Source organism: Amblyomma maculatum, chromosome 10 (genome assembly GCF_055883805.1).
Source record: "Amblyomma maculatum isolate TAMU_Amacu chromosome 10, ASM5588380v1, whole genome shotgun sequence".
Taxonomy (NCBI): Eukaryota; Metazoa; Arthropoda; class Arachnida; order Ixodida; family Ixodidae; genus Amblyomma; species Amblyomma maculatum.
Genome location: NC_139353.1, coordinates 100,090,012 through 100,114,798, shown reverse-complemented (window position 1 = coordinate 100,114,798; position 24,787 = coordinate 100,090,012). Strand labels below are relative to the sequence as shown.

Here is a 24,787-nt window from a genome sequence, read left to right as displayed (position 1 = left end):
CCGTCGCGCTCCAACAAAGGTGGCAAGAAAAAAAAAACTGGAATGAAAAAGTGACGGAGCGCTTTTTCGCAAAACTCGTGAAAGTGTTTTTCTCTCTTCTCTCTTTCGTGTTGAAACGATGGTTGTCGGTTTTTTTTTAGGTATCTCGTACCGCTCGTATTTCGCACCTCTGTTTGTAACTGGCGGTGCCGCAGCAGCCATCGCAGAACCAAGTCGGCCTCAAGAAACAAATGTATGCCATTAATGCCATCACTCGGCGCTTATAAAGGGAAAACACATACGTTAATCGTCCTATCCTCATACGCGATCCTGCTTCGGGAGCTCAAAACTGCGCATTCGCTAGAGGAGATAACTGAACTAGGGATTGCACAGCGTAGCTGTGGAATTAAGAAGACAAAGGTTTACTTGGAGAGATGTCCCCGCCTGCATGAAAAGTCGTCAGGCATTTCCTCGCTCTTCGTCTCACGGAGAGAGAAAACTGCCGAAAGAATGGCATGCCTCGGCTTCTCATCAGTGATCCAGGTCGTTAAGAAACCTCTCATCGTTAAAGGTAGATAAGTCATTGATTTCGGATGGCAGCGCCACAGCAGCGAACTCCCCCTGACCGCTGTCAGCAGGAACCAAAGAGTAAGGCGGCATGCTTTGTGCCTTTGTAGGGAACGCGTCCTAAACGCGCCGAAAACAGGCACCACGGCGCCGGCAGCATCGCCTAAAACGTCTGTTCCCAAAGAGTTGAATAAGCCCCTTTTCAAGTGAGCAGTCACAAATGGAAAGGAAGCTCCCCAACCAGCGCCCGGAGCACTCGTCGCTGTGTACACGCGTATCAATTCTCAACGAGAAGGCTGGACCCTTCATTCTCTGAACAACATGGAAAATACATCAAGAGATGCCGCCTCAAGTCCTTCAAAATACCTGTTGCTTGCCTCTGCCTTCGAATACCGAATTCGCGTTCATGTTTATTTTGTCTGAGCCTGCCAACAAGCGCTCTTTGAAAACAATGTCCGCGGCGATCAATTAATCATAATTTCTCACTTTCGAAAGCACCGATAAAAGGCGTGCCTCCAGCCAGCCTCTATGTCAGCCGGGGCACAGAAAAAAGCAAAAATAAGAAACACCACTGGCAAAGAGCGCCGGCTTTGCGCGCACAGACGCACGACCATCCCCCCTCGTCCTCACTCTCCTTCTCCCGCTCCGCTTGCACGTGCGGCTGCCTGTAGCACGCGCTCCCGAGCGAGCGGGGTGCGCAGACTCCACAGACAGCCGCGCGCAGCGCGGGCGCGGATGCGCGTAGGTTTTGTAGTTCCTCTCCGCTCCGCTGGAAACCGAGCGCTGGCGTCGCGGAGCAAACTCAAGCTTTGGTTCCCTATAAGTAAATCGACTTCATTATACGAAACGCAGTTAAAAAGGCGCTGGGCCTGCCACAAAGCACTTCCACAGAACGTCTTTTGCAATTAGGGGTACACAATACAGCCGAAGAACTCCTTGCCGCCCAACGCGCCACCCAGATAAATCGACTAGCAGCAACCCGCACGGGCCAGACCGTTCTTATGGACCTTAACCTGACTAGCCCGCAAGGTCTCGTACAAAAACAGGCTATACCGCCCGGGTGGTCAGACTCGTTCATAGCCAATCCCCTACCCCGCAATATGCATCCTCTGTTCCACCAAGGGCGCCGGAAGGCGCGGGCCAAATACATCCAGGAAAACTACGGGACGGACACTGAATCCTACTACGTAGACGCAGCAAAGTCAGAAGCGGGGTACACGGTAGCGGTTGTGATTCACCAACAACAACTAGTTGATGCCCTCACCATCTGCGATGACAATATAGAAATGGCGGAGGAGGTGGCCATTGCTTTAGCCGCCACGCATACCACCTGCGCTTATATAATAACAGACTCTATGGCTGTCTACCGCAACTACATCAAAGGGCGAATGTGTCCCCAGGCTGCCAGAATATTGAAAAATTAAGGACACCCCGAACAAGACAAATGCCTCGTCTGGACACCGGGACATCAAGGCGTGCAAGGGAACGAGTGCGCCCATGCCACTGCCCGAGCTCTCCTCCCCCGGGACTCGACCCCTCCATCATCCACACCGCCCTATCCCGGCCCTCTGGCGACGTATGCGGAGAGGTTACAGCACTGCAGACTCTCTCGCAGAAAATATCCACCCCAGCCAAGGGGCTCTCCAAAGCGGAGGAAGTTAGAAGGCGACGCATGCAGACAGGTACATATAACACACCAGCCCGTTTAAACACAATACACCCCAGGTTCTGCGACCCCAAATGCAAATATTGCGGGGAAAAGGCAGGCCTGCACCACATGGTGTGGACCTGCCCGCACAATCCTCCAGATGATCCGAATGCAGTGCCAACAATTGAGGGGTGGGAGGCTGCCCTATCCAGCACTGGACTAGAGGCCCAACGGGCCCTCGTGACACGTGCGCGGGTAGCAGCGGCAGCCGCTGGAGTCCCGCACTAGGACAACACCTACACATCCCCCTCCCTTAAATATACTTAATAAAGTTTTTCACGCTCTACCACGCGCTGATGATACCGCAAAATTTTGTTGCCGACAGGATATTGCTACGCTCATTGCCAAGTTTGGATTAAACACATTGTGCATTTCTCCAAATGTAAAGCCCGTTTTTCATGGCTCTTCGGCACGCCGCCTTTTCAGGACCTCATTCCGACGTGCCTTCGCGTTCCGACGCGCTAATGTAGCAGGGTGTTCACCCTTCGCGCAGTTTACCTAGGCAGGAGCCCGAGAGCTCCATTTATACACTTATAGCCCCTCTAACGCCCTCTACTTCTATGTCACTCTGACGTCACCTCACGTGGCCTTGACGTTGAGTGGTACCGGCCACTTGGCCTACGAGACTATGCCTCAAAGGCAAGTGTTGACCACCAGGTCACATGGCCCTAACCTTGGCAGTGGTCATGGGCCACTTGGTGGCCTACGTGATGCCCCAATCACATGGCGACCACCAGGCTTAGCACAGATGTTTGACCTCTAAAGCTCCCTCAAGGTGAAAATGGTGCTCACATAACCTTGACAGTGGTCACGGGTTACTTGGTGGCCTACGCGACATTATGCCCTAAAGTCACATGGCGACCGCCAGGTCATGTGACCTTGACCTTAAAGCAGTCACGGGCCATTTGGCCTACGTGACTATGCCCCAGTCACATGGCGACCACCAGGCTTTAAACTAAAGTTTGACCTCTAAACCTCCCTCAATGTGAAAACCGCGCTCACGTAACCTTAACAGTGGTCACGGGCCACTGGTGGCCTACTTGACTATACCCGTCACATGGCGACCACCAGGTCACGTGACCTTCACCATGAAAGTGGCCACGAGCCGCTTAATTGGCCATGCCCCAGTCACACGGCGACCACCAGGCATGTCACAGAAATTTGACCTCTAAATAGACTTAGTTCAGCGCTGCTGCTTACCGCGGCCGTCTACCGCTACCGTGCACCGTCAGCACAGCACGCGCCGACTGATCCCCGCGTGCGGCATCCGCCGAAATTTGACAGGAATGTGACGCCATCTGTTGCCATCGGGGTGATCTGCGCATGCGTACTGATGCTCGCGCAGTAGCGCTAAACTAAGTCTCTGTTATCCCTCAAGGTGAAAGCCGTGCATACCCGACGGCTCGACCTGGCGTAGTGAAGGGAATGATTGGCCATTGTTTGGGCGCTTCAGAAATTTTGACCATGCTTATACGGGCGCCCATTTGATGTCACGGATCACCACGCTTTGTGCTGTCCGTCTTCATTGAAAGACCCCACAGGCCGTCTGGCTCGCTGGCAGCTTCGACTACAAGAATAGGATATCCGAGGCATCCATCGCACAGGCCATAAGCACTCCGACGCAGGCGCTTTATTCCGCTCGCCAGTACACCCGACATTCTGCTACCACGTGCCTCAATCTCTGCCTTGTCTGTCGACAATATGCCTTCAAAACCGCAAAGAGCAGTGGCTGGCATTACTCATCGATCTGCTCACGACCTCGTCACTCTCGTACCACTCGTTTTTAAGCACAGCATTCTGTTCGTGACCATCTACATCCTCTACCGATGCAACTGTATGCCAGATTTCCGTAGTTTCTCATCGTACCTTGCCACGAACGTAGTGCTAATCTGCATATTTAACGATTCCCAATGTGGCCATGCGGGTGTATTCAATACTTATGAACGGTTGCAACAATGCTTTTAGTTGTCGGGATGTATAATTTCGTCAGAAGGTATATGCGCTCGTGTGCAGATTGCCAGCGTCCAAGCCTCCTCCCTCACAACCGCCTCCTCCAATACAGCCTCTCCCGTGCCCAACTGATCATTTGATCGAGTTGGCATCGATCTGTACGGACCTCTGCTGTAGACACCCGCAGGGAATCGTTGGATCGTCGTGCCGTCGATCACATCTCTAAGCGCAAACAGCAGCCCTCCAGGCCACCACCAAAACCAATATCGCGTCCTTTGCTCTTCCTTACTTCATTCTGCGGCACGGAGCCCCCCCGTGGTCTTCTAAATGATCAAGGAAATTCCTTATCTGAGGTTGCTGAAGAACCTCTACACCTGCCCTACACGAGATAAGTCTTCCACCGGACAGCCAGCACTTACCACCCTCAACCCAACGGCCTCACAGAGCGCTTTTGAACACTAGACATGCCGCCCAAGTATATCGCCTCTGATTGGGACAAGATTATCCGATTTGTAACATTCCTACAACACCGCTGTTCAAGCAACTATCAGTTTCTCACCATTTTTTCTGTTGTATGGCCGTGAACCCTCGCCTTCACTCAAGACCATCCTTCCCTACTGTCCTGACATCTGAGAGTATACCTCGCCTCAAGAAGCTGCCAAGCACAGTGAAGAATGCCGTCAGCTGGCTCGTTCGCTTAGGAAGAACAAGCCCAGAAGACAGCCCACAGCAGCACTCTGCCCACGCATTCCTTCCCGGTGTCCACGCATGGCTCTATATCCATTCAACACCACCAGGCCTGTCGAGCAACCTCACTAGCCTTGTATACATGAGCCCGACGCAAGCGGGTCGGGTAGGGGGGAGCCGGTTGTCGAGCTTAGCCAGCCCGACCCGTCCGGGTTTACATGAGCTCTGTCGGGCAAAGATCGCTGCTACACCGTGCGTCGAGCAAATGAACCAGGCGCAGGCAGGAGAGGAGGAAGAGAAATGCTCAGACGAACAGCTCACGGTCCCGTCCCCGACCTGCAAGGAGACAGGAGGCGCCTGCCCGACGCGTCAGCGTATACATGCCCCTCGCCCATCGGGTAGGGTCGAGCCAACCCACCCCTGCAGTCGGGCTGGCGGGACACCACCCGACGGTCCTTTAGCTCGACCCCCTAGCGTATACATGAACCCGATAGCCGGTTTTTAGCCCGACAGGCCTCCCCGACCCGACTTTGTCGGTCTCATGTAAACCCCCTGACTGACAAGTACCACAGACCTTTTCTTGGGATATAACAGACTTCCGGAAATTACCTTGCTGAACCGCTAGCCGCCTCCTCCAACCTTCGCCGCCGTGGACATGAGACCATCCACGTCGACTGTTTCAAGCCCTATTATGACGCCGCTATAATTTTGTCTGCTCGAGTCACCAGGGTAGCTCCCCTGTTCTGTGCGGGCCAGATTGTAGTGAAAAACTTATGCAAAGCAGTGACTGAGAGAGATATAGATGGAGTGCTTTGCAGATCAGCAGGCTACAAGCTAGTTCACCACCACTCCAGTCCCGACGGCTACCAGTGGCTGAACTCCCACCTAACAGTACCATTATTTTGCATGTTATCCATCTAAAAGATATTGGTCAATGATTAGATTCTGTTTACCTCCGGCTTTATGTACTTCAGTCAGTACATTATGATACGATTGTGAGAATATGCATTTCACGATAGATCTATACTCTTCAGCATTCTGTATAAAATTGCCATTTATACCATCAATTCCGCTAGAAGACATTAGTTTTAAATCGATAATCAGTATGATGCCTTCCAAGTCAAACATGGTGATATCCATCATGCAATTATCGCACAGTTGGAAATCAGGAGGTTTGATAACAGCTGATGAAGAGGGAAACGACCTAACAAAAGTATCATTTAGTACAGTATGTAGCAGAGTTGGTCAGGAGCAGGTTCACTGGTGGGTGAACAGTTCAGGTGTCCACGGAGGTGTGCGACAGTTAATGTACCTTTCCTTTCCTATAAACCCATTTACATCTAAACTGACGACGGCAATTTATTTTTCAGACATAATAGTTTCTCATTGTAGTTACTATTTTGATAACTGCACACACTGTCCCCTGCTACCCCTCTGAAAAGCAAGGTTGAGCATGGCAGTGAATAAAAACAAAAATGTGAAAAGGCCTTCATTTCTGTTTGTCTTAGCACTGTAAGACACGCATTTATGGACATTATTAAACATGCAATTGTGCACGTCCACATATGGAAAGCCGTACTTATCAGTGGTCAGTGAATGAATGATGATCATTGCTTACGTCAATGCTGGCTATGTAGTTTTTCAAAATGAAATTCAAGAACTGAATTCTATTTATTGGAATCTCGTATCACATACAGATGAAGAATCAGGTAAAACCGCCACAGATGACGGGCTACAGCTGCACGAAAATGCCATTTGATGACACTGCAGCCCTCTCAACTCAACAGACCTTATGCAAAAGTGCTTGCATCTACTGGAGGAAAATCGAAATGAGTAGACAGCGCCATGTTGGAGGATTGCGGTCGTGGGCTGTCTGGTACAGAACATATGACCGGATTTTTAGGTTTGTGAACCTATTATTTTAGTGTTTAAGAGAGAAATAATGACCAACAAGTGATCCGTGGACTTTTCTGTGTTTACCCCGTTTACGAGCAGCTTACGGAGAGGTACTGTGGCAGCAAAGAAATTCACAACGGTGTCGCATGTCCAAGACGAGCAACTTAGCTTGCCGGAGACGTACTGATGTAGACATATATCAGTTTGCTGGACCCTTCCTGCGTACACGCATTGACGGGATGCATGCTCAATCTTAGCCAAAACAGACGCTTTTTTATGGAAGTGAAAAACTAAAGTGCCCATGTGTCAATTTCTGTACATGTTAGAGATCACCAGGTGTTCAAAATTAATCCATAGCCCTCTACTACTATGTGCTTCATAGCCCTGGTGTAGCTTGGACGCGGTAAATACTGACGATTTGCACTGCCGCGTGCATTTCGATGTCACGATAGCAGGCAATCAGCAGAGTGGCGGCCTAACCATACTGCCGATGCTGCACTGTGGGTGCACACAGTAGCTTGGTCAATTCTGCTTGGAAGATTCGATCTTCGCAAAATATGTGGGAAGACCGGACAGCCAACCCTGAGCAGTGAAAGGTGGATTTACGTGGCTTACTGCCTGCGCCGGGCTAGTTGGTCTGCTCCGGATCCGTTCGCCTGTGACACTTCGCCAACAAAAGAATGTGTAAAACTTGCATAAAAGAATAAAAAGCAGGTACATGAAAATGAAGCGCCAGGCGCAGATCTAGTGCTGCGTGTGAAACTACTAGCCGACTAATGCAGTGCGCCGCAAATGCTGGCATACCGCGGAGTGCTCCTTAGCAAATTACAAGATAAGGAAACAGCTCACTTCTGGCCTTTTTTTATGATTTAACGTCTGCGATTCATTTATTACCCTCAAAAAGCTCAAAATTTGTTAGCGGCTTACTGCTGACCTTGTATCATAATCGCAGCAAGAAAAAACTGCCGCGGCACTTGTCTCCTTACGAGCTGCTAATGCTTATCATGAAGTTCTATAGTTTCATTTCCACTGCGCGTGTTTTTAACTGAGTTAGATAAAAGTTAGCACTGTTAGCGCGTGGTTTAATCAGTTTGAAATGGTTTTTACATGGTTTAGTCTTCAATTTTGGATTCTACTCATCCTTGCCTTTTGAACGACATACAGCTCCATGTTTCAGCCTACATTTAATCAAATTAACTAATTACCTGTTACTAACGAAGAACAACAATCAGTGTTGTGCAGTCATACTCAATATAAGCTACCCAGCGATATATGGCTTGATGTTGTAAGGTGAAGCTCCATTTATGCATAATTAACTAATTAACATCTATTAGAATATACAATTTGTTCAGTACAACTGTACTCGACATAAGCTATCCAATGATATTAAACTTAATGATATAGCACAAATTCCAACTTAATCGCAATTCCATAATTAACTGCAGTTAAGACCTAAATTAGTAAAGTGCATTTCTACACGGCATGAGCTAACCGAACATATAAAACGTGTTTCTATTATAGTGAACATAAGCTGCACAGCCACTGCAGACACGTTCTGTACACACATTCCATACATGGCACTGATGAGCCATTGGTGCGCATTATTAAAATACTACGAAGCTGGCACCATCACTGTGTTTCACCAACTGTCCACAGCTCCTTTTTGTGTACATTAAAGTTCATAGCAATATTTGGGTACCTTAGACGACGATAAATGCCAACATTCACGTCGCTAATCCTCCAACATGGCGGAAACACGCACGGTCAGCGCAAGGGGGCGCCAGTTTTTGCATGAGGTCTATAACACAAGCAATACGTTTTAAACATAGGTACATGCATGACCTTCAAAACAGATGCACACAGCTTAACATGTGATTGGACTGTACATAGTGAACAATTATAACTTGATTCTTTGACACACTTCTAGGAAAAGATGCAAACTGTTGAAATATATGGCTTCAGTAATACACAAACATTTATGCTGAAATATCACATCCTTAAATCTCATAAAGCATGATCTGTTTGTAGACCCACAACAAAAACTGAAAGTATGCACACATTTTGAGAACATTCACTAAGCTATGCAGGCAAGTTAAAGGCAGCGACAGCTCACAAAAACAAGTTATTTTGCAAAAACCAACATAAGTGGCTAGGTAATCAATTACTGGCACGCCTTTGCATTAAGCACACGAACAGCTATCAGGTTTGAGCAGTAAACCTACAAAAACCACAGGAGGCCAAGCACATCTAAACTGCAACACATTATAGGCACAATGTAAACCAGTTCTCTTACGACTGAAAAATTCCGAAGATAGGTTCCAATGCAATATTGTTCCCAGCAATTGCTGGGAACAGATAACAATGTTTCATTTTTTATGTCAGACAGTAATATGGGGTTTGCCATGCCGAAGCTGTGTGTGGACTATGAGGCTTAATCCCGACCATAATGATTATTTCAGTTCGTTAATACTGACCGCCATTGGCTTCTGTGGCTGAGATCGGGTCCTGTGACCTTGAGCCTGTAAACAAACACCATGTCCACAGAGTCACCAGCTGGGCTGCTTGCCGAATGTATCCTGAAAGTTTGGCAGTTATACACAACAGAAAACGAGACTACTTTTTAGGAGGCACATATAGTCATTTGCATTAGGCGAGAAGGATGTCAGGAAGCCTCCTTTCTGGGCTGTACAAGCCAGCTCTGTGGACGATTTCACCACGTTAGTGAAGCATGCACACCCTAATGCACTGCAACTAAATACATCAGTGCAGGGTTCCCAAAGACTCGAGATGTAGTCTAAGTAATGTACAGCAAGATGTGGCCAATCAAGGCAATCTTTGAGTGAAGGCCCCCCATTGGTCATTTCTACAATATAAAATACTGTCATCAGCCTTTCAATTTCATCAAAATGGTGTCATAAAAAACTTTTTTTTGGGGCATAAGTTTGAAAATTGTCTGGTAGCACCTCCCTGGAATGCACCTGAACAAAGAATTGCCCTAGCTGGTTTATTCGTAGTGGCAGCCATTATAGTTCAATGAATACCCTTGAAATGTGAGAGAGACATTGCTATTTCAGGTAGCATGACCAGTAGGATTGGGGCTAGATGCTACAGGTACCAACAAGCCAGTATCAAGAGATTATGATGGACATGGAAAGATCTTGCCCCCCGTCCCAAGGATTTAGTACCCCCAATACGTGCAAGACAGAAGTGTTCAGTTTATTTTTACTGTGCAAATTAATAGAACAGAATGAAGTGCCATTTTGCAGAAGGACAGTGCCATTATTTGTGTCTCGCAATATTATCAGGTCTTCACTAACCTTTATGCTTGCAGTTGTTTTTGATCGTGATGCTTTATTATAGTTTACACACTCTAACTTGCCCTTGATTGAAACCTTCCTTCATGACGCTAGTGATGTGCTTATACCTTTTGTCATTGGCACAATGGTATTTTGATTTCTTTCGATGAAGCGAAAACCACAACCCACTAAAACAGTCTTCGGTGAGGTGTAACCCACTATAGGTGTGAAAACTGAAATGGATGCTACTTCTACAAAACAAGTGTAATTATTTGTCATTATAGTGTGGTGGCTGAGATTTACAATAGCTTCTAGCACTGAAGCACTGACTGAAACATTCTTGCTAAAATTTTCTAATGAATTTCTAATAAAACTATTAGGGGATAAAAAAAACTAAGTAGACACTTTGCGTTAGCTTTTGGTGTGCATAGGAAAAGGTGGGTAGTTAAACTGCATTGGCCCTTTTACGCACAGGGTTTGAAAGCACAACAGATACCTAAGGTAATAAAAAACCACTACACATCAATGTGATTGGTCCAAACAAATTTAAGAGCAATGTTCACAAAATATACAGATAAAAATATAATAAAGAGAATAAAGTTAAATACAAGCTCAGAGCAAATACAGTATGATCAGAAAACAGTGAGCCGAACTCAGTGAAATCAACACAGATGAGTGAGCAGCTCGAACAACGCTTTTCAAATCACAAACCATAAAAACTTCAGACGGCGACATCAAATTAAATTGCCATTTCACACTTCTTTTTTTACTCACTTCACACGCTCTGCCAATTTAACTGATTTTTGGTGAATTCTCCGTCAATGCATTCAATCTAATAGCTCCATAGCAGCCTACCTAGGAAGCAGCATCCCTAGCCCTATCTGCTGCGGTGAGAAGACAGTGTAACAAACAAGATCAAAAAAGATGACAGAAGACCTGATTCTTGCTTTTTTAGCATCCTTCTTTATTACACTACATTTTCCTCTATGAAAGAAGCAACGAGCCCAAACTCAGTATCCCAAAAACTAGACCTCTCCTTACTCTGCAAGAGTATCACATCCTGCAAGTAGCACCAAAGGTGGTAACGCACATCCATCCTGCTGACACACATTTTCTCATGGCCAACTTAAGTTCAGGGAAGCCAGTCACATTCCAGCAATCAGGATCACAAGTACTGGCCCATAATTGAACATGGTGCCTAAATTATACTGAACACCTGCATTTCCACAAGTATGTTTAAGATTTGTCTCAAGATTTGGAATCCGCATGTTTGTAGTTGCACACAGAATCAGGCCTTGACCTTGCCTGTGGATGGGGACCCTACACAAGGCATTCTCCCATGTCTGTCCGCCGCCCGCTTCCGCCGCATGTTGGCGAGCATTTGTGCCAGGTACTTGTTGGCTGTCTTCATCCTCTGTTGCGTAAATGGGTCTTCACCGACGTAGCGTCGAAACAATGCTGTATGAGGAACCCAAATAATACATCGGAACCCATATTCAAACAATGCAGCCAATGGGTTTGAGGATATGAGACATTTGAAAAAAAATTCAGACACCAAATTTTTTTTTGCAAGTTTCCTGTTGTGGATAGGGGCCGAATGAGAGAAAGATGGCTGCACAATATGAAAGAGTATGAACGGTTTTCCGCAGCTTTTGCATGCTAATGCAACAATTTAACTTTCGATTAATTTGGACAAAGACAAGTGCACTTGTCAAAACGTTGGCTCAGCTTCCGAACTGAGGCTCCCCCTCAACCCCTGTTCAGTGCGCTTCTGGGGAATGGTCCCATCAGATCAGAAATTCATGCCTGCATTGACTTTAAAAATAAAGAATCATCAATATCCACATCTCTTTTCCCCAATATAGAAGTGGCAAGCAAGAGCTTAACCAGCCCTAAGGCAGGCATTAAGATAGGCACTGGGAGAAAACCACAAGTGATTAGACTTTCAGGACAACCAATGCACAGCAAAATCTCATTAATTCAAGCCCTGTTAAATCAGATAATTTCAGCTAGCAGTGTGGCCTCGGTCAACACCCATGTCAGATCTATGGCAACGGATACACATATGTTAATTTGGATGGGCGGTCGCGTCAAGACAACGTACAAAACCACAAAATGCACAAGCAGAACTCAACCTCAACTGCGCAGAATAGCAGTGTCCGTATATTTCATGCGCGCTGTGGAGGTATAACATCAAACGAAAAGTTCCCCATGTCAGAAATACAACTCAGTCGTATAGTTTGTTTTGCTTAACTTCACGCCCCCAATCGTCTGCGATCGAGCACGTGCATCAGCTAGTCGCGCCGATTCTGATGCTGTTTGGCACATCCCGAATTATTTTTGTTTTCAAATGGCATCACACTGTTCTAATGCCTAGGCATATAGTCCAGTATGAATTCACATGGCACTCCCATTAAGCTGAAACTACGCAGTTTTCCTGCATTCACCGTGGTGCTTCATAAATTTTGTGGTGAAGCATCCCCAAACTAAAAAGGGGTTATTTCATGAAGAGGCAGAGAGAGCGAGAGAGTAAACTTTAATTGTTTAACAGAATAGCGTGGGTGGTTTCCTCAGTCCAGGATACCATTTGCCTGGGCTGTCTCCCGGGTCCTGGCGAGAAGGCTGAGCTGCTCAAAGAGACCCATGTGGGCCAGCTCTGCCTCTCACTCCGGTTGGCTGAGTGCTCGAGTTTTAGATTTCTCTAATTGCTTTTTGCAGTTCCATATCATGTGAAGGATGTCCGAGACTTTACCGCATGCAGTGCATGTGTTATTTTTGAATTTTTCGGGCCAGATTTTGTGGTACTTTGCTAGGTTTGAGAATGTCCTAGCCTGTATGTTCCTCCAGGTTACTGCCTCCTGTCTGCTGAGGTCTTTGTGTGGTTCTGCGTATCGTTTTCTTTCTAATTTGAAGTATTGTATTAGTTCCCTGTATGTGTAAGGGGTTGAAGGCTCTGTGGCAGCTGGCACAGGTGCCCGGAAAGTATGCCCTCGGGCTATCCTGTCGGCAGCCTCGTTGCTGTCGATTCCCTCATGTGCCGGTATCCACAGGATTGTGTGCTTCATGTTGCCCGTCTTTTTTTTCTGCTCCATTATTCGGTGTGCCTGTTTGCATACGTGTCCCAGGAGGAAGGCACGACAGGCCTTTTCGGAATCGCTGAGTATTATGTGTTTTCTACCTTGGCATCACTGCTACTGTGTCACACCATGGGAAGGTTAGTGAAGGCCTTTACGATTTTGAGCACTCTTTCGGCATTCCCGAACGTGTGCATAAAAGTAAAGCCCTCAAAGTAACTGGGAAAAACCATCGTTCTCCCTTGGGTGTCATCATCAGACACAATTACCGTCTTGCAAACGGTTTTCCGCAGTTTTTGATTGCCCATTCGACAATTCAACATTTGGCTAATTCAAAAGTTTTTCCTGGTCCCTTGAGAGTCGAATTAATGACAGTGGACTATCCTGGAGTTTGACAACATCCAGCATTCTTTAAACACTACACAATGAAGCATCAATATAAGTACCCTAATAGGGAAGTCTAGTGTTTTTCTGAATCTCCTGCTCCTCACTGAAACTTTAATGTCTCAGCTTTAATGTCTCAGAACAGCCTGGGATATGAGGTACATCGTTTTTGTCTTAATAAAAATGTGGTTACCACGGCCCAGATAGAACAGACCCCCTGGACAGGTATTCTGGTGCTCTTCAAAGTGTAGGTTCGTGAAAGCGTCGTGACTTCTGGAGCTTACAGTGGAGAGGGGTCGAACTCTACTTGTGAAGGGACCTGGCAGTCGTAGACTTGGCAAGCTTCAAGAACTTGTCAGATACGTCTGCTGAAAACAGAGTCTGGTTTGGCAACCCTTCACCATGAGGAGGTCACTGAGAGCCTAGTTGGAAAGCGAAGACTGGAATTCGGTTATCGTCCTCTTAACCGTGCTAAAGATCCGCTCATACTCAGCGTTGCTGTGCAGAAGGGCAAGTAGTTGCAGCATCACCTAGCCCGCCAAAATGCTCTCTTGGATCACCTCTGCCATCCTAGCAAACTTCATTGTTCCATCAATACTAGAATTTTTTCAAAAACAATTGCCTGCAGCTCTGCAAATTTTACTTCTCGGGCATCCAAGGCCTCTTCTCTAGACTCTTTCTTCTCCTGAGACAGAAGTTGCTGGAAGGACTCAATGAAGCCAAGGCTCTTGAAGGATGCGGTGGTAAAATAACTTCAAATTGGTGACTTCTGCTTTCTTCACGGCTTCATTTTCCAGTGGAAATTTGTCCCTTATAGAGTAGCATACCGCAACAAAGTACTGCCGAACAGCAGAAAAGAACTGCTCCTTGTCGCAGGTAGGCAGCCTCCCCACAACAGATGATGTGCGGCTACCAAGAATCAGATCTTCATTGGCTTTTTGGTTCATCTGGGTAGGCAACATACTATGCCTTCATGGCAGAGAAATTGACAAACCTAGCCATAAGGTCCCCTAGGAGCTGCACAAAGAGGGACTGGAGTAGATGAACTTGAATTGTCTGGGATTGAATTTGACAGTTGTCTTTTTCAAAAACAGGGGTCACGCTCTTCAAAAGGCCATGCTCCAAGTTGACGTCAGAGGTCAGGAAGTAAGGTGGGCGTTCTTCACGGGTCAAGCTAGCCTGTCTGATACCCTCGGATGAAAACTTCACTCTGTTTGTCGGGGTTACATCCATCTCGCCTCTAGGCTCCTTCCGTTTTTGGCAATTTTGCTCAACTTCAACCTGATCTTCTCCCAAAGCTGTAGCTCTCTTCAGGATCTGACACGACCCTAGAAAGGGTGGACGGTGGTAATTTTTTGGCTTTGTCTCAAAGTTCACCAAGGGCTGCCACTGCTCTAGCAATCTTGTCAGGCACTTCCTCAGCGATAGCCACCGCGTCTGCACAAGCTTCAAAATGTTCTACACCTCTGCGTTGTGGATTTCTTGAGATTTGATAACCCGTCTTTTCACTGGCGCCCTTCTCAGTGAAGTATATGTCCACGAGCACCTCATCTAATTTAGCAGGTAAGCAGGCAGCTCCTTTCTAGACCGCAAAATATATAAAATGACGCGGACAGCCAACGACAAGCACAAGAGCTCATTTTAACACAGCTGCCACGCCTTTCTTTCTCCCAATCATAATGTTCACGTTGTTGGCACACAATGCAATGCAGTTCTCCATGGGTACATTGCGCGACTAGAACATGTCTAGAACGAGTTTCCCAATTTCCTGCCCAGTGGCACCTCCATGAAGTTCTTGCAAACAATGCAATCGGCTTTCGACTTGCCGCGATTCCTCGACGTAGTAAGTTGCCACAATGGGATACATTTGCGAAGCGCTACCATTTTTTACTGTCGACAGTGATTGCAAAAGAGTGGCGTTTCAGACTCCAGCATTGAGGTTTCGGCGTCCACAGCCATTTTCCTGATGATGGCAGTTGCTTTGGTACATCCGAATCCGTAGCGCTTTGCACCGTCACATTTTGGGAACATTTTCTGAAATAACGGTCCTGCGCGCTCACTCACGCTTAGCGGCAGGTTGTGTTCCACAAGAAATCCCGTGAAGAGGCACTCTGCACAGATCATACTGTCTTCGCTGTTGCTTTGGAAGAAAATGCCGATGGCGCCCTGCACATTTGCAGTACACACATAGCTCTTATGCTTTTGCGAAGCGATGCGTAACTTTATGTCGTTCTTACCACCGTGCGAAATGCTCACATTACAGGTACACCTGGTAAAGAATCTATACTTGTCGCCTTTCCACGACTGTCAAAGCATAGAAACCCAGTCGTGTGCGATTTCAGAAAGCACTATCGATCATTTCAAATCGGGGAAACACAAGGAGTAGTCGGCGTGCCGCACTTCACTCGACGACCTGAGAAAACCAACTGAAGCCTAGCGCGGCTAGCGCAGAAACGATCATATAACTGGATTCCCATGGAAGTGATGCTGCAGCAGTTTGCTAACACTGACAGCAAGATCGAGCTCTGCGCTGAACTCACCGACGACGAAACTGTTCACCAGATGCTTGAAAGTAATGAATCGGGCTCCGACAGTGAGGAGCCATAGGCTGTGCTGTGAATTAGCCCGAGCTTTGACGGTGCTTTTGGCTGTGTACAGCGAAAACGTCACCCTTATCGACGTGCAAGCTGACTTGTACGGCAACATAGCGCCCCGCAGAGGCATATTGACCACATTTTCAAGCCACTCGCTAAATAAAGTGACTTCTTTTGTGTGAATTCGTGTTTTCGGACTGCCCGATTTTCCGGACGCTAACTCGGCCCCTTGAGAGGCCGAAAAATCCATCGGCGACTGTAGTTTACCCTAAGGTTTCAGCTTTAGCATCTGTTACGCGGTGATCTGAAGCTCTCCACTAAGGCACCTCTTTCTTTTTGATATCACTTCCACCTTCCTCCTTTTTCTTACCACTCGGTTAAGCTGTCCGCGGAGAATTGTGGCAGATACTACGCCTTTTCTTTCCTGTACACCAATTTGAAACACCACTGATGCCTGCTCCACTGTCTGCTTCGTGTGGTGCGGCATTCGATGAAGCGGCAAATGAAGGGTTAACTTCTTATATGCATGAATCGCCTGGTGACATCATCCCCAGTCGTGACGACACCAGGCGATTCACAATATCCGAATCTAAGCGGCCGTGTGGCACCTTTCATTTGGCGCTTCCGCGAACGCCACACTGCACAGCATATAGAAGCAGACGCAGTAGAGCAGGCATCAGTGTCGTTTCAAATTGGTCTACAGGAAAGAAAAGACATAGTATCTGTCCCAATTTTTCAGACACCCTAACCGTGACGTCACTTCTGGTTATTAGACACTACCGGATGTGACGTCATGTCACGTACGGTCATGACGTCACCATGTGATGACATCATACCCATACATTGTCATGACTCATGACTATTTAGTGATGACTAACTAGTACTAGTTAGTTACTAGTTTGTAATTAGTACTGATTAGGTACCAGTTAGCCATTAGATACCACTGGTTAGTGACTGGTTAGCCATTATTCATTAGTACTACACCACTAATGACCAACTGCTTACCGGGGCATGTACACAGCTGCTTCGCTCGACGCGACCCCACATGCGCACATCTGGTGCAGCGATGGTGCCATGGCTCAGCGCATAGCAATGCTGACCTCACGAAGTGGCTGGCTTAGTGTAGCTCTCGTTACTAAAAGCAAGGCTGCAGTGGCAACTTTTCAGGAGACTTGAGGTTGCGTCTGTACAATCAGGAGATGTAATCAAAATTCGGAAGACTCCTGAACAATTCACGAGAGATTTGGCAGGTAGGTTCGTCATCAGCAAACCATGCGAACATCCTCCAGAGTTTTACATTGAAATCTCCTTAGCTAACATTACATTACAGGAAGGGCTGCCAAAATGCCTTGCAAGAGCACCCGCAATGCTCATCTTCCATTTTTAGCATGCACCTTCTTGGCACTTGGGGAAAAGAGACAGTAAATGACTTGTTAAAGCTATTTTTCTATCCCTAGCTCTCTGTAACTCCTCCCAGACGAAGACAAGTCCACTTGTTGATACGTTGGCTCGGCTTACGACCTAAGGCTTCTCTGCTCCACCCTTGTTTGGTACTCTTTTATACTCCTCAACTTAGCACCGTGAACGTTGCTGTTCTCGTCACCACAAACCTCAGCAAGCACCAAAACGCCGCAGTGAGCGCTCCCAAAATCGAGATGCTTAGGTCACATACATCATGATCAAGCTTTTGTTTCTTCTTTTTTGCCTTTTTACAGAATCCGCATACCTTCAGTTATGCAGTGTCAAGCATGGATCTTGCCTGTGCACTCGCACTGTCTGTACGCCAGCCCCATCAATGATGGGCGCCGCCGCAACTCGGACAGCCTGTTGGCCAGGAGCCGGCGGACTTTCTTCATCCTATTTGCCGCAAACGGATCCTCGCCAATGTAGACTCGAAACATAGCTGTATGAGGGGACAAAACACTGCATCAGAACCTTACTTCCAATTATTGCAGCCAATCGGTTTAGTGATGCAAGACATTGTTGTTTCAAAACATTCTGGACACCAAATTTCAAAAAAGGACCAAGCGCTAACGAAGCCTAGTCCACTTTCTTGTTGATGTCTTGCTGGCGCTTCATCCTTTTTTGAAATTTTGCACCAACTAGCTCAGCAAAATGTTCTTGGAAATCAAATGTTTGGTTGCATGTTTCCTTCTTTAGAATGTCACACGTGACACTAATGCAGATGGAGCATAACAAGGAATTCATCTATGTAAAATAAGTAATTTATAAACAAATTTCTTCCCCCATGCCATTCAGTTCTGAAAGCCAAATGGTAGCTGTGGCTCCAAAGACCTGAATGATAACAAATAAATGAGCAGTGAACCTTTCATAATTTTATTACGCCTCACATGACCCCAAGCCTACACCGATAAAAAGCAATGTAGTCCCACCATGCAGCACATCCTACACACCCAATCTCTCTGAGATGACAAAGCCTTTGCTACATCCAGCAACATTATACTGGCATGGACCCGGATGCCCAATATGTCAACTACAGTTAAGAAGATTAGACTCTAGACCACCCTAACTCAATAGCAGAACTCATGAATGCTGAAGCACAGCATGTAGAGCCAACACTGCATTTAAAGCAGACTCCTGTGCAAACTCGATGACGCCTCCGTTTCAGTATTCGCTGATCCCTACAACCGGCAACGGTCAAGTGGTAGGCACTCTGCCCTCTAAAGACAGGCAGGCAGAGATCTTTCGCATCTCATAACCAGGAAAACAACCTTACCTCGACAACCTATGCACAGTCTCGCTGACATCATGTCTCAGCAAAGCTTGAAAAATGTGATACTCAATCGCCTACACACTTGAGGGGCAGTCTACAGACTTCTTTAACAATTTTTTTTCTAGAGTTATATGAAAGCTCCATAACCGCATTAGCTAACACCCTGCTGTGTTGCTGAGAAACACAGCTGAAAAATTTAAAAATTAATTTTTCCATACAGGGGTTGCGTTTTCGCAAGCATTATACAGTGTCTGAAAGCAGTGACATTGTCGAGAGGAAATATCGTTAGTACAGCAACTCCCCGCAATCCTTTCAACACATATTTCTGCCACGTCACCCAGGTCCCATGCAGAGCATGGCAAATAACTAAGATGCATAGATTTTGTTCAAACTCTGAGAGTATATACTAGGTAGTTTTAACTAGAACAAACTGAATAAATAACCCAATGATATCAGGTACTAACAATCATTTTTGCCTGTAGCAACAAGCACAGAGGTGTCTTTGCCTGAGTGATTTTCTTTCTTTTAGGTTTTTTGATTTTGGTTGTTTGATTACCAAGAGAGAAAAGTAGGCTGCCTGAAGGTAATAAAGATAAGTGTGTGTATGGCTTCTGCGGCATAATCATACATAGTATATTTACTTCAAGCACTCCAGGTGGCTACCATGATAGCTGCAATGAAAGAACAGGGCATAGTGCCACCACATTCAAACATTTCAGATTTAAAATGTAAGTTCGTGCCTAAAGCATGAGTTCTATTCTCTTTACTGCCCCAGAGGTGGTGAGTTCTACCCAAATATGCCAATATTTTTACATTCACCTCCCAAAGTAGAATGTCTCGTTATTTGAAAGATGGAGGGGCGTTCTCTGTCACGTTTGACTTCGGCTCACAACTCTCTGATAAAATACTGCTACATTGAAGGAAAGCGCTGTGGTAACCCTGCTTCTACTTTTGTCTACTGCACTTCCTTCAATGCGAAGAGGCTGATTAACCACTTGTGAGCTATTCTGGCACCTAACCTCAAGGCCAGCGACGCCCTCGTAAGGGCAAACCGGGCCAATCAAACATTTCGGACGGCTCACCTAACACTACATTCGAACCTTGCTCCAAGAATGCATGGCAAAGACAGCAATGGGCATGCTCTGCACCCTTACACTTTTCATGCCGAAACGAGCATCCATCTTCTTGCACTCTATTGCCAAGCGTAAGCTGTCGAGAAGTCACCAAGCTTAAAGTGATATCAGGAGTAAAATACACGATGCTCATAACTGTCATCTGAAGGTATCATGCAAGGTCTAGTACAATCTGCAAACAGATACTGTCCAGTAGTGCGTGCGCGGAGGGGACATAATTTTTGGCTGTACATAAGATGCACTGTTACGCGAGCTGAGTGACAAAAAAAGTTCAGGAAAAAAAGGGAAGAAAATACAGTCGAACCTCAATATAACTAAGTCCTAATTGCAGCCAAGAATTTCGTTATGCCGAGGTTCCCATGTTTTAGCTCTGTCCAAATAAAGCAACAGGTTCGTACGTGGGAACTTGCAAATTACGAATTCAGGAAATGAACAAGAAACTCTTATCAGTAATTGTGCTAACAAGAGCACTGGACGTTTTTGTATATGAGAACGAGTGATAGCGAAAACAGGAACGCAGCGCCTATTACTCAAAGCCGCCGCCAGATGCTGCCACTGATATCATCATCATCCAACGTTTGCAAACAGGGACTAGAGTCTCTAGATCAGCTGATCTACCTTAATAATATCTTCGTATCTTCTCCCTCATGTAATACCCTTTAAATGGGGCCTTTGAGGTATCAATAATTAAATAAATCGCCCAAGCCAGCATGGCTACCTTGGATGCAGCAATCTTTTGCTTTGGCATCACGCACGCATACCGTATTACTCACTTAATGAACCCATCTCTCACTTTTGCCGCTAAAACTTGAAAAAAAAAAGACACATTGTGGTTTAACTCTGGTTAACCGCCCTATCAGTGTAAGGTGCTACATTATTGGGGACACTCATCCTATAAGAGTATGACACGAGAGCATAAGCTACCAGCCTACACACAAATGAGAAGGGTTCAATGCTGCTGAACCGAATGTGGAGTGAAAGCATTAACTGCTGGTGATCGACTGTTTTCTTCTTAGCGGCTATTCAAGGTCAAACGTGGCCCTTCCCGGGACGACGCGACAGGCCGAAACCTGGCGCAGTATTGCTATCGCAATAAAAAAACGGTTGCTAGCGCGTCCCTCCATTTCACGCGGTCGCCAAGATGCTACACAGCGAGAACATCACATCATGTCTCTTGACAGCTCTAGAGGTCTGGTGGGGTGAAGTGGGGGGAGCCAACTTGGCAGACTGCCAGTGGCTTTGACAGGAGAGCCGGCGGGGCTAGCTTGGCTCGTTCAATCGTGCAAGCCTGGTTTTCAGTACACTCACTTAGTCATGCAGCGATTGGGGTTATAGCAGTTCTGATAGGAGTAAATGCCTTTTGAAGCGAACAATGCTAAGTTTAAGCCATCATCATTATTGCGGCTAATCGCGTGCTTTCTTTGATGACTGAAAGATTGAAAGATAGACAACTTAAGCAAAAAAAAAAAAGAAAAACTTTTCCTTGCATATTGAACCCTCCTTTGTAAGCACACGACAGATGGCTCGGCAGTATTCCCCTATCATTATCCTTTTATTTTGCTCGCAGATTCCAGACTGCTGGCAAGACTGGCGTGTAAAAGGGACAAATACAAAATGTGGCCAGTCTTGGCTAGAGTTTCAGTTCTCATAAGATTGTCAACATGGCTGCTGGTAAATGTATGCATGCAATGTATGAGGACTTCATAGAGTTGAAAGTGAGGCACACAACTACTTCACTATGCCGCAAAAAAAAAATTTATTGCATTTTGAATTCCTTTACGCTAATGTTCGTTATATTGAGGTTAGACTGTATTCAGTTCATGGTGATGACCGCTTTTAAACTGCAATTATACACGTGATTTTGCTCCTGCAGTCCTGCAGACTTATTCCGCATAGTGACTTTGAGGAAACTCCACGATACTTTTGTCGATAAAATGTCTGACTCTAATAAACGATCAACAAGCCACTAGTGATAATAATTCTGACATGAAGATTCATCTTGAAATCGGAGAAAAGGAGGTGGCGTACCAAACATTGTTGCATCACAGTAATTATATCTGATGAGCACCCGTACGATGACTGTCTTAATTTGAAATACAGAAGTGAGAACGTTTTTTTCCCTATTCCATCAAGTGCAGCTCATGTGGTCAAGCATAGCGGTGACGTATGCAGTGCAGTGAAACTGCGGTGAATTCAAAAATTTCTGGTGTATTTGGTCACATTCAACAGTTTTGGAAAATTCCAACTATCAGTTTTTCAAACCTAATAACAGACATATATTATTCATATTTCATAATTTTGCACATGCCAGCCCGGTTATAGCGAAGCCACTTATAGAAAAATAAGGGCTGTAACGAAAGGATTTCAATTTCCTCCTCCCATGTTTGCATTTTCAATACAATTAGGGTACGGTTTTTTAACGAAGTAAATAAGACCGTCTCACTAGATATAGCAAATTGATTTTGTAAAAGATGAAAAAATCTATCAATCAGAACATTTTTACAACTTTCAGACAAATTTCTGGGTGAAAATACAAGCAAAATCCAGCTGACGGCCGCATGAGTGCAGTCATCTGCACTCCAGCGAAACGATAGGCTGCTTCACTGCGTAGCTTGGCTCGCTGCCCCTGTTGATCCCTGCTTTTTCAGCTATGTTGAGTTCCGCGAGCTGGTGACCACTGCAGCGGCTGACCTCCACGGATGTCAGTCGGATCGAGTTCGGAGCAAAACTTGGCTTCATATTTGGATGAAGTGGAGGCAGCAATCCTGAAGTCGGCGCTCAGGAAACCTTTATAGGAACACTGGACCACTTCTTCCAGTGTTGATAAAACAATTCGCCCATATGTCGACGATTGATTTTTCGGACTCGCTAGGGACGGCAAAAATGCCCGAAAAATCAAATTTTATAAATTAAATCGCTTTATGTAAAATTAATTCGGAATGTCACATAGTGGAAGTAGGGGGTAAGCAGTTTTATGTCTCTTCTGATGATTGACTGACTCGCCATGCAGTGTTTACACAGACGGCAGGTGGCAACTGGCATTCGGTGGCTGTACTACAGTCAACATGTAGCGAGCGAACGCGCAGGCTTAGACGAAGTACAGACCTGAAAGTGAACCTGTCACTGTGAGTTCCCTGAACCACAGCATTTTCAGGATACTTTATCGCATAGTCCTCACAGTACATGCGGTCAAACATCCTTAAAACATGGTAGGGCTGACTGTGAAGCGCCACTGCTACTGCATCGCACCGAGATAAGGGCCACGAAGGCACTTATAATTTTGGAGCATTTCTTTCCGGTGCTCATATTCGCTAGTCCTATACAGCATATTGTGGTTCAGTGATTAAGCCCAAATAATTAAGCAGGCCCTACAAATCACGGGTCAGAATTTTTGGTCGGCGACAATTTGTTTTTCTATTTTTTTTCAGAGCCGAGATATAGTGAAATATAGTTAGTTAGTTATATGGAGTTTTACGGCGCATAAGCAACTGTGGCTATCATGCGCCAACCGCAAGGTTAGACGATCAAGTGGCTACAGTAATGATGCTCAGATTTGGTTTAAAACATTGGCTTCCTTTAAAAATCCGTAAACAAGTGAAAAATCAACAAGTGCTTCTTGGCCTAAAAGCAATGCGGGATGAAATGGGATGTGTTCTTTGTAAAATACAGTAAAATATTTTTTCCTGTGCTCCTCGAGTTGTGAGCATGAGATTAAATATGATTTACTGTTAGCTCATGTCCACACATTTCACATACAGGTTTGCCTTTTTTCGTTAGTAGGAAGTTATGTGTTATGTGTGTATGGCCTATGCGCAGCAACATAAAATTACCTCAATGAAACGTTTCTGATGTTCACATGATTGCCATTCTCCTAATATGGGCTTTATGGAGTGAAGCTTGTTCTCTGCTTCGCTTTCCCAATCAGCCTGCCATTTAGCTCGTAATTTCGTACGTACTAACTTCATTCCGTCTCTGTGTGGCATGTTGATTTGCTTTATTTGTAAATTTTTCGCACTTGCTGAACATATATCTGCTCGTTCATTACCCTTTATCCCAACATGACTGGGTACCCAGCAGAATTTGATAGTATGTTTTCTTCTTGTGATATTTACTATGTTGTGTATAATGTTTCCTATCAGTGGTTGAACAGCATTTTTGGAGTTTATTGCACTGATGACGCTTAATGAATCTGTGTAGATGATGCTGTTTTTGATGTTCTTATCCAATATTTTCTCCACAGCAACACAGACAGCGTAGCATTCGGCTGTAAAAACTGATGCACACTGGGGTAGTCGTGTTATTTTCTCTGTGTTATTTTGTACTATTGCACTGCCAACATAGTCTTTAGTTTTTGAGCCGTCTGTAAAAAATGCAATGCAATTTTTATATTTTTCTTTTAATGCAAGGTATTCTTGTGATATATGCTCATGTGGTGTGCGTGTTTTTTGAAACTGCGTTAGTGTGAGGTCGAAAACTGCTGGGAGGGTTTACCATGGTGGGAGTGGTTTATTTCTTAGGGCAATACTTGGCAATTCACTAATGTCTAAATCTTGGCACATTTGTTCGAAGCGCATGAGAAGTGGCTTAATCAACCGGGGCTTGTTGTTGAAGACTGCCCTAGAGGGACATTCCGTGACTACTGAATGACATAGATGTTTTGGTTGAGAACGAAGTTTCAGGATGTATGCACATGTTAGGGCGCATCGTCTGTCCTTTATTGCAGGTTCGTCTGTTTCTACATAGAGGCTGGTTATTGGGGATGTTCTGTACGCGCCAACTGCTAAC

At 45.7% G+C, this 24,787-nt stretch overlaps 1 protein-coding gene across 2 annotated transcripts in view; it reads right to left on the bottom strand.

Annotated features, from left to right (window-relative positions):
- Positions 1-6,549: 6,549 nt before the first annotated feature.
- Positions 6,550-24,787, bottom strand: part of LOC146177114 (uncharacterized) — a 67,545-nt gene continuing 49,307 nt past the window's right edge. Inside the window, exons 8-9 of one of the 2 annotated variants that reach the window (XM_084583102.1) lie at positions 17,862-18,038; positions 11,403-11,541 (exon numbers count right to left, since the gene is read on the bottom strand). In XM_084583102.1, the coding sequence (XP_084439228.1) occupies positions 17,878-18,038 (161 nt within the window). In that variant the 3' untranslated portion in view covers positions 11,403-11,541; positions 17,862-17,877. Of the gene's footprint in view, positions 11,542-17,861; positions 18,039-24,787 lie in introns of both variants that reach the window. The other variant, XM_084583101.1, reaches the window with a different exon arrangement.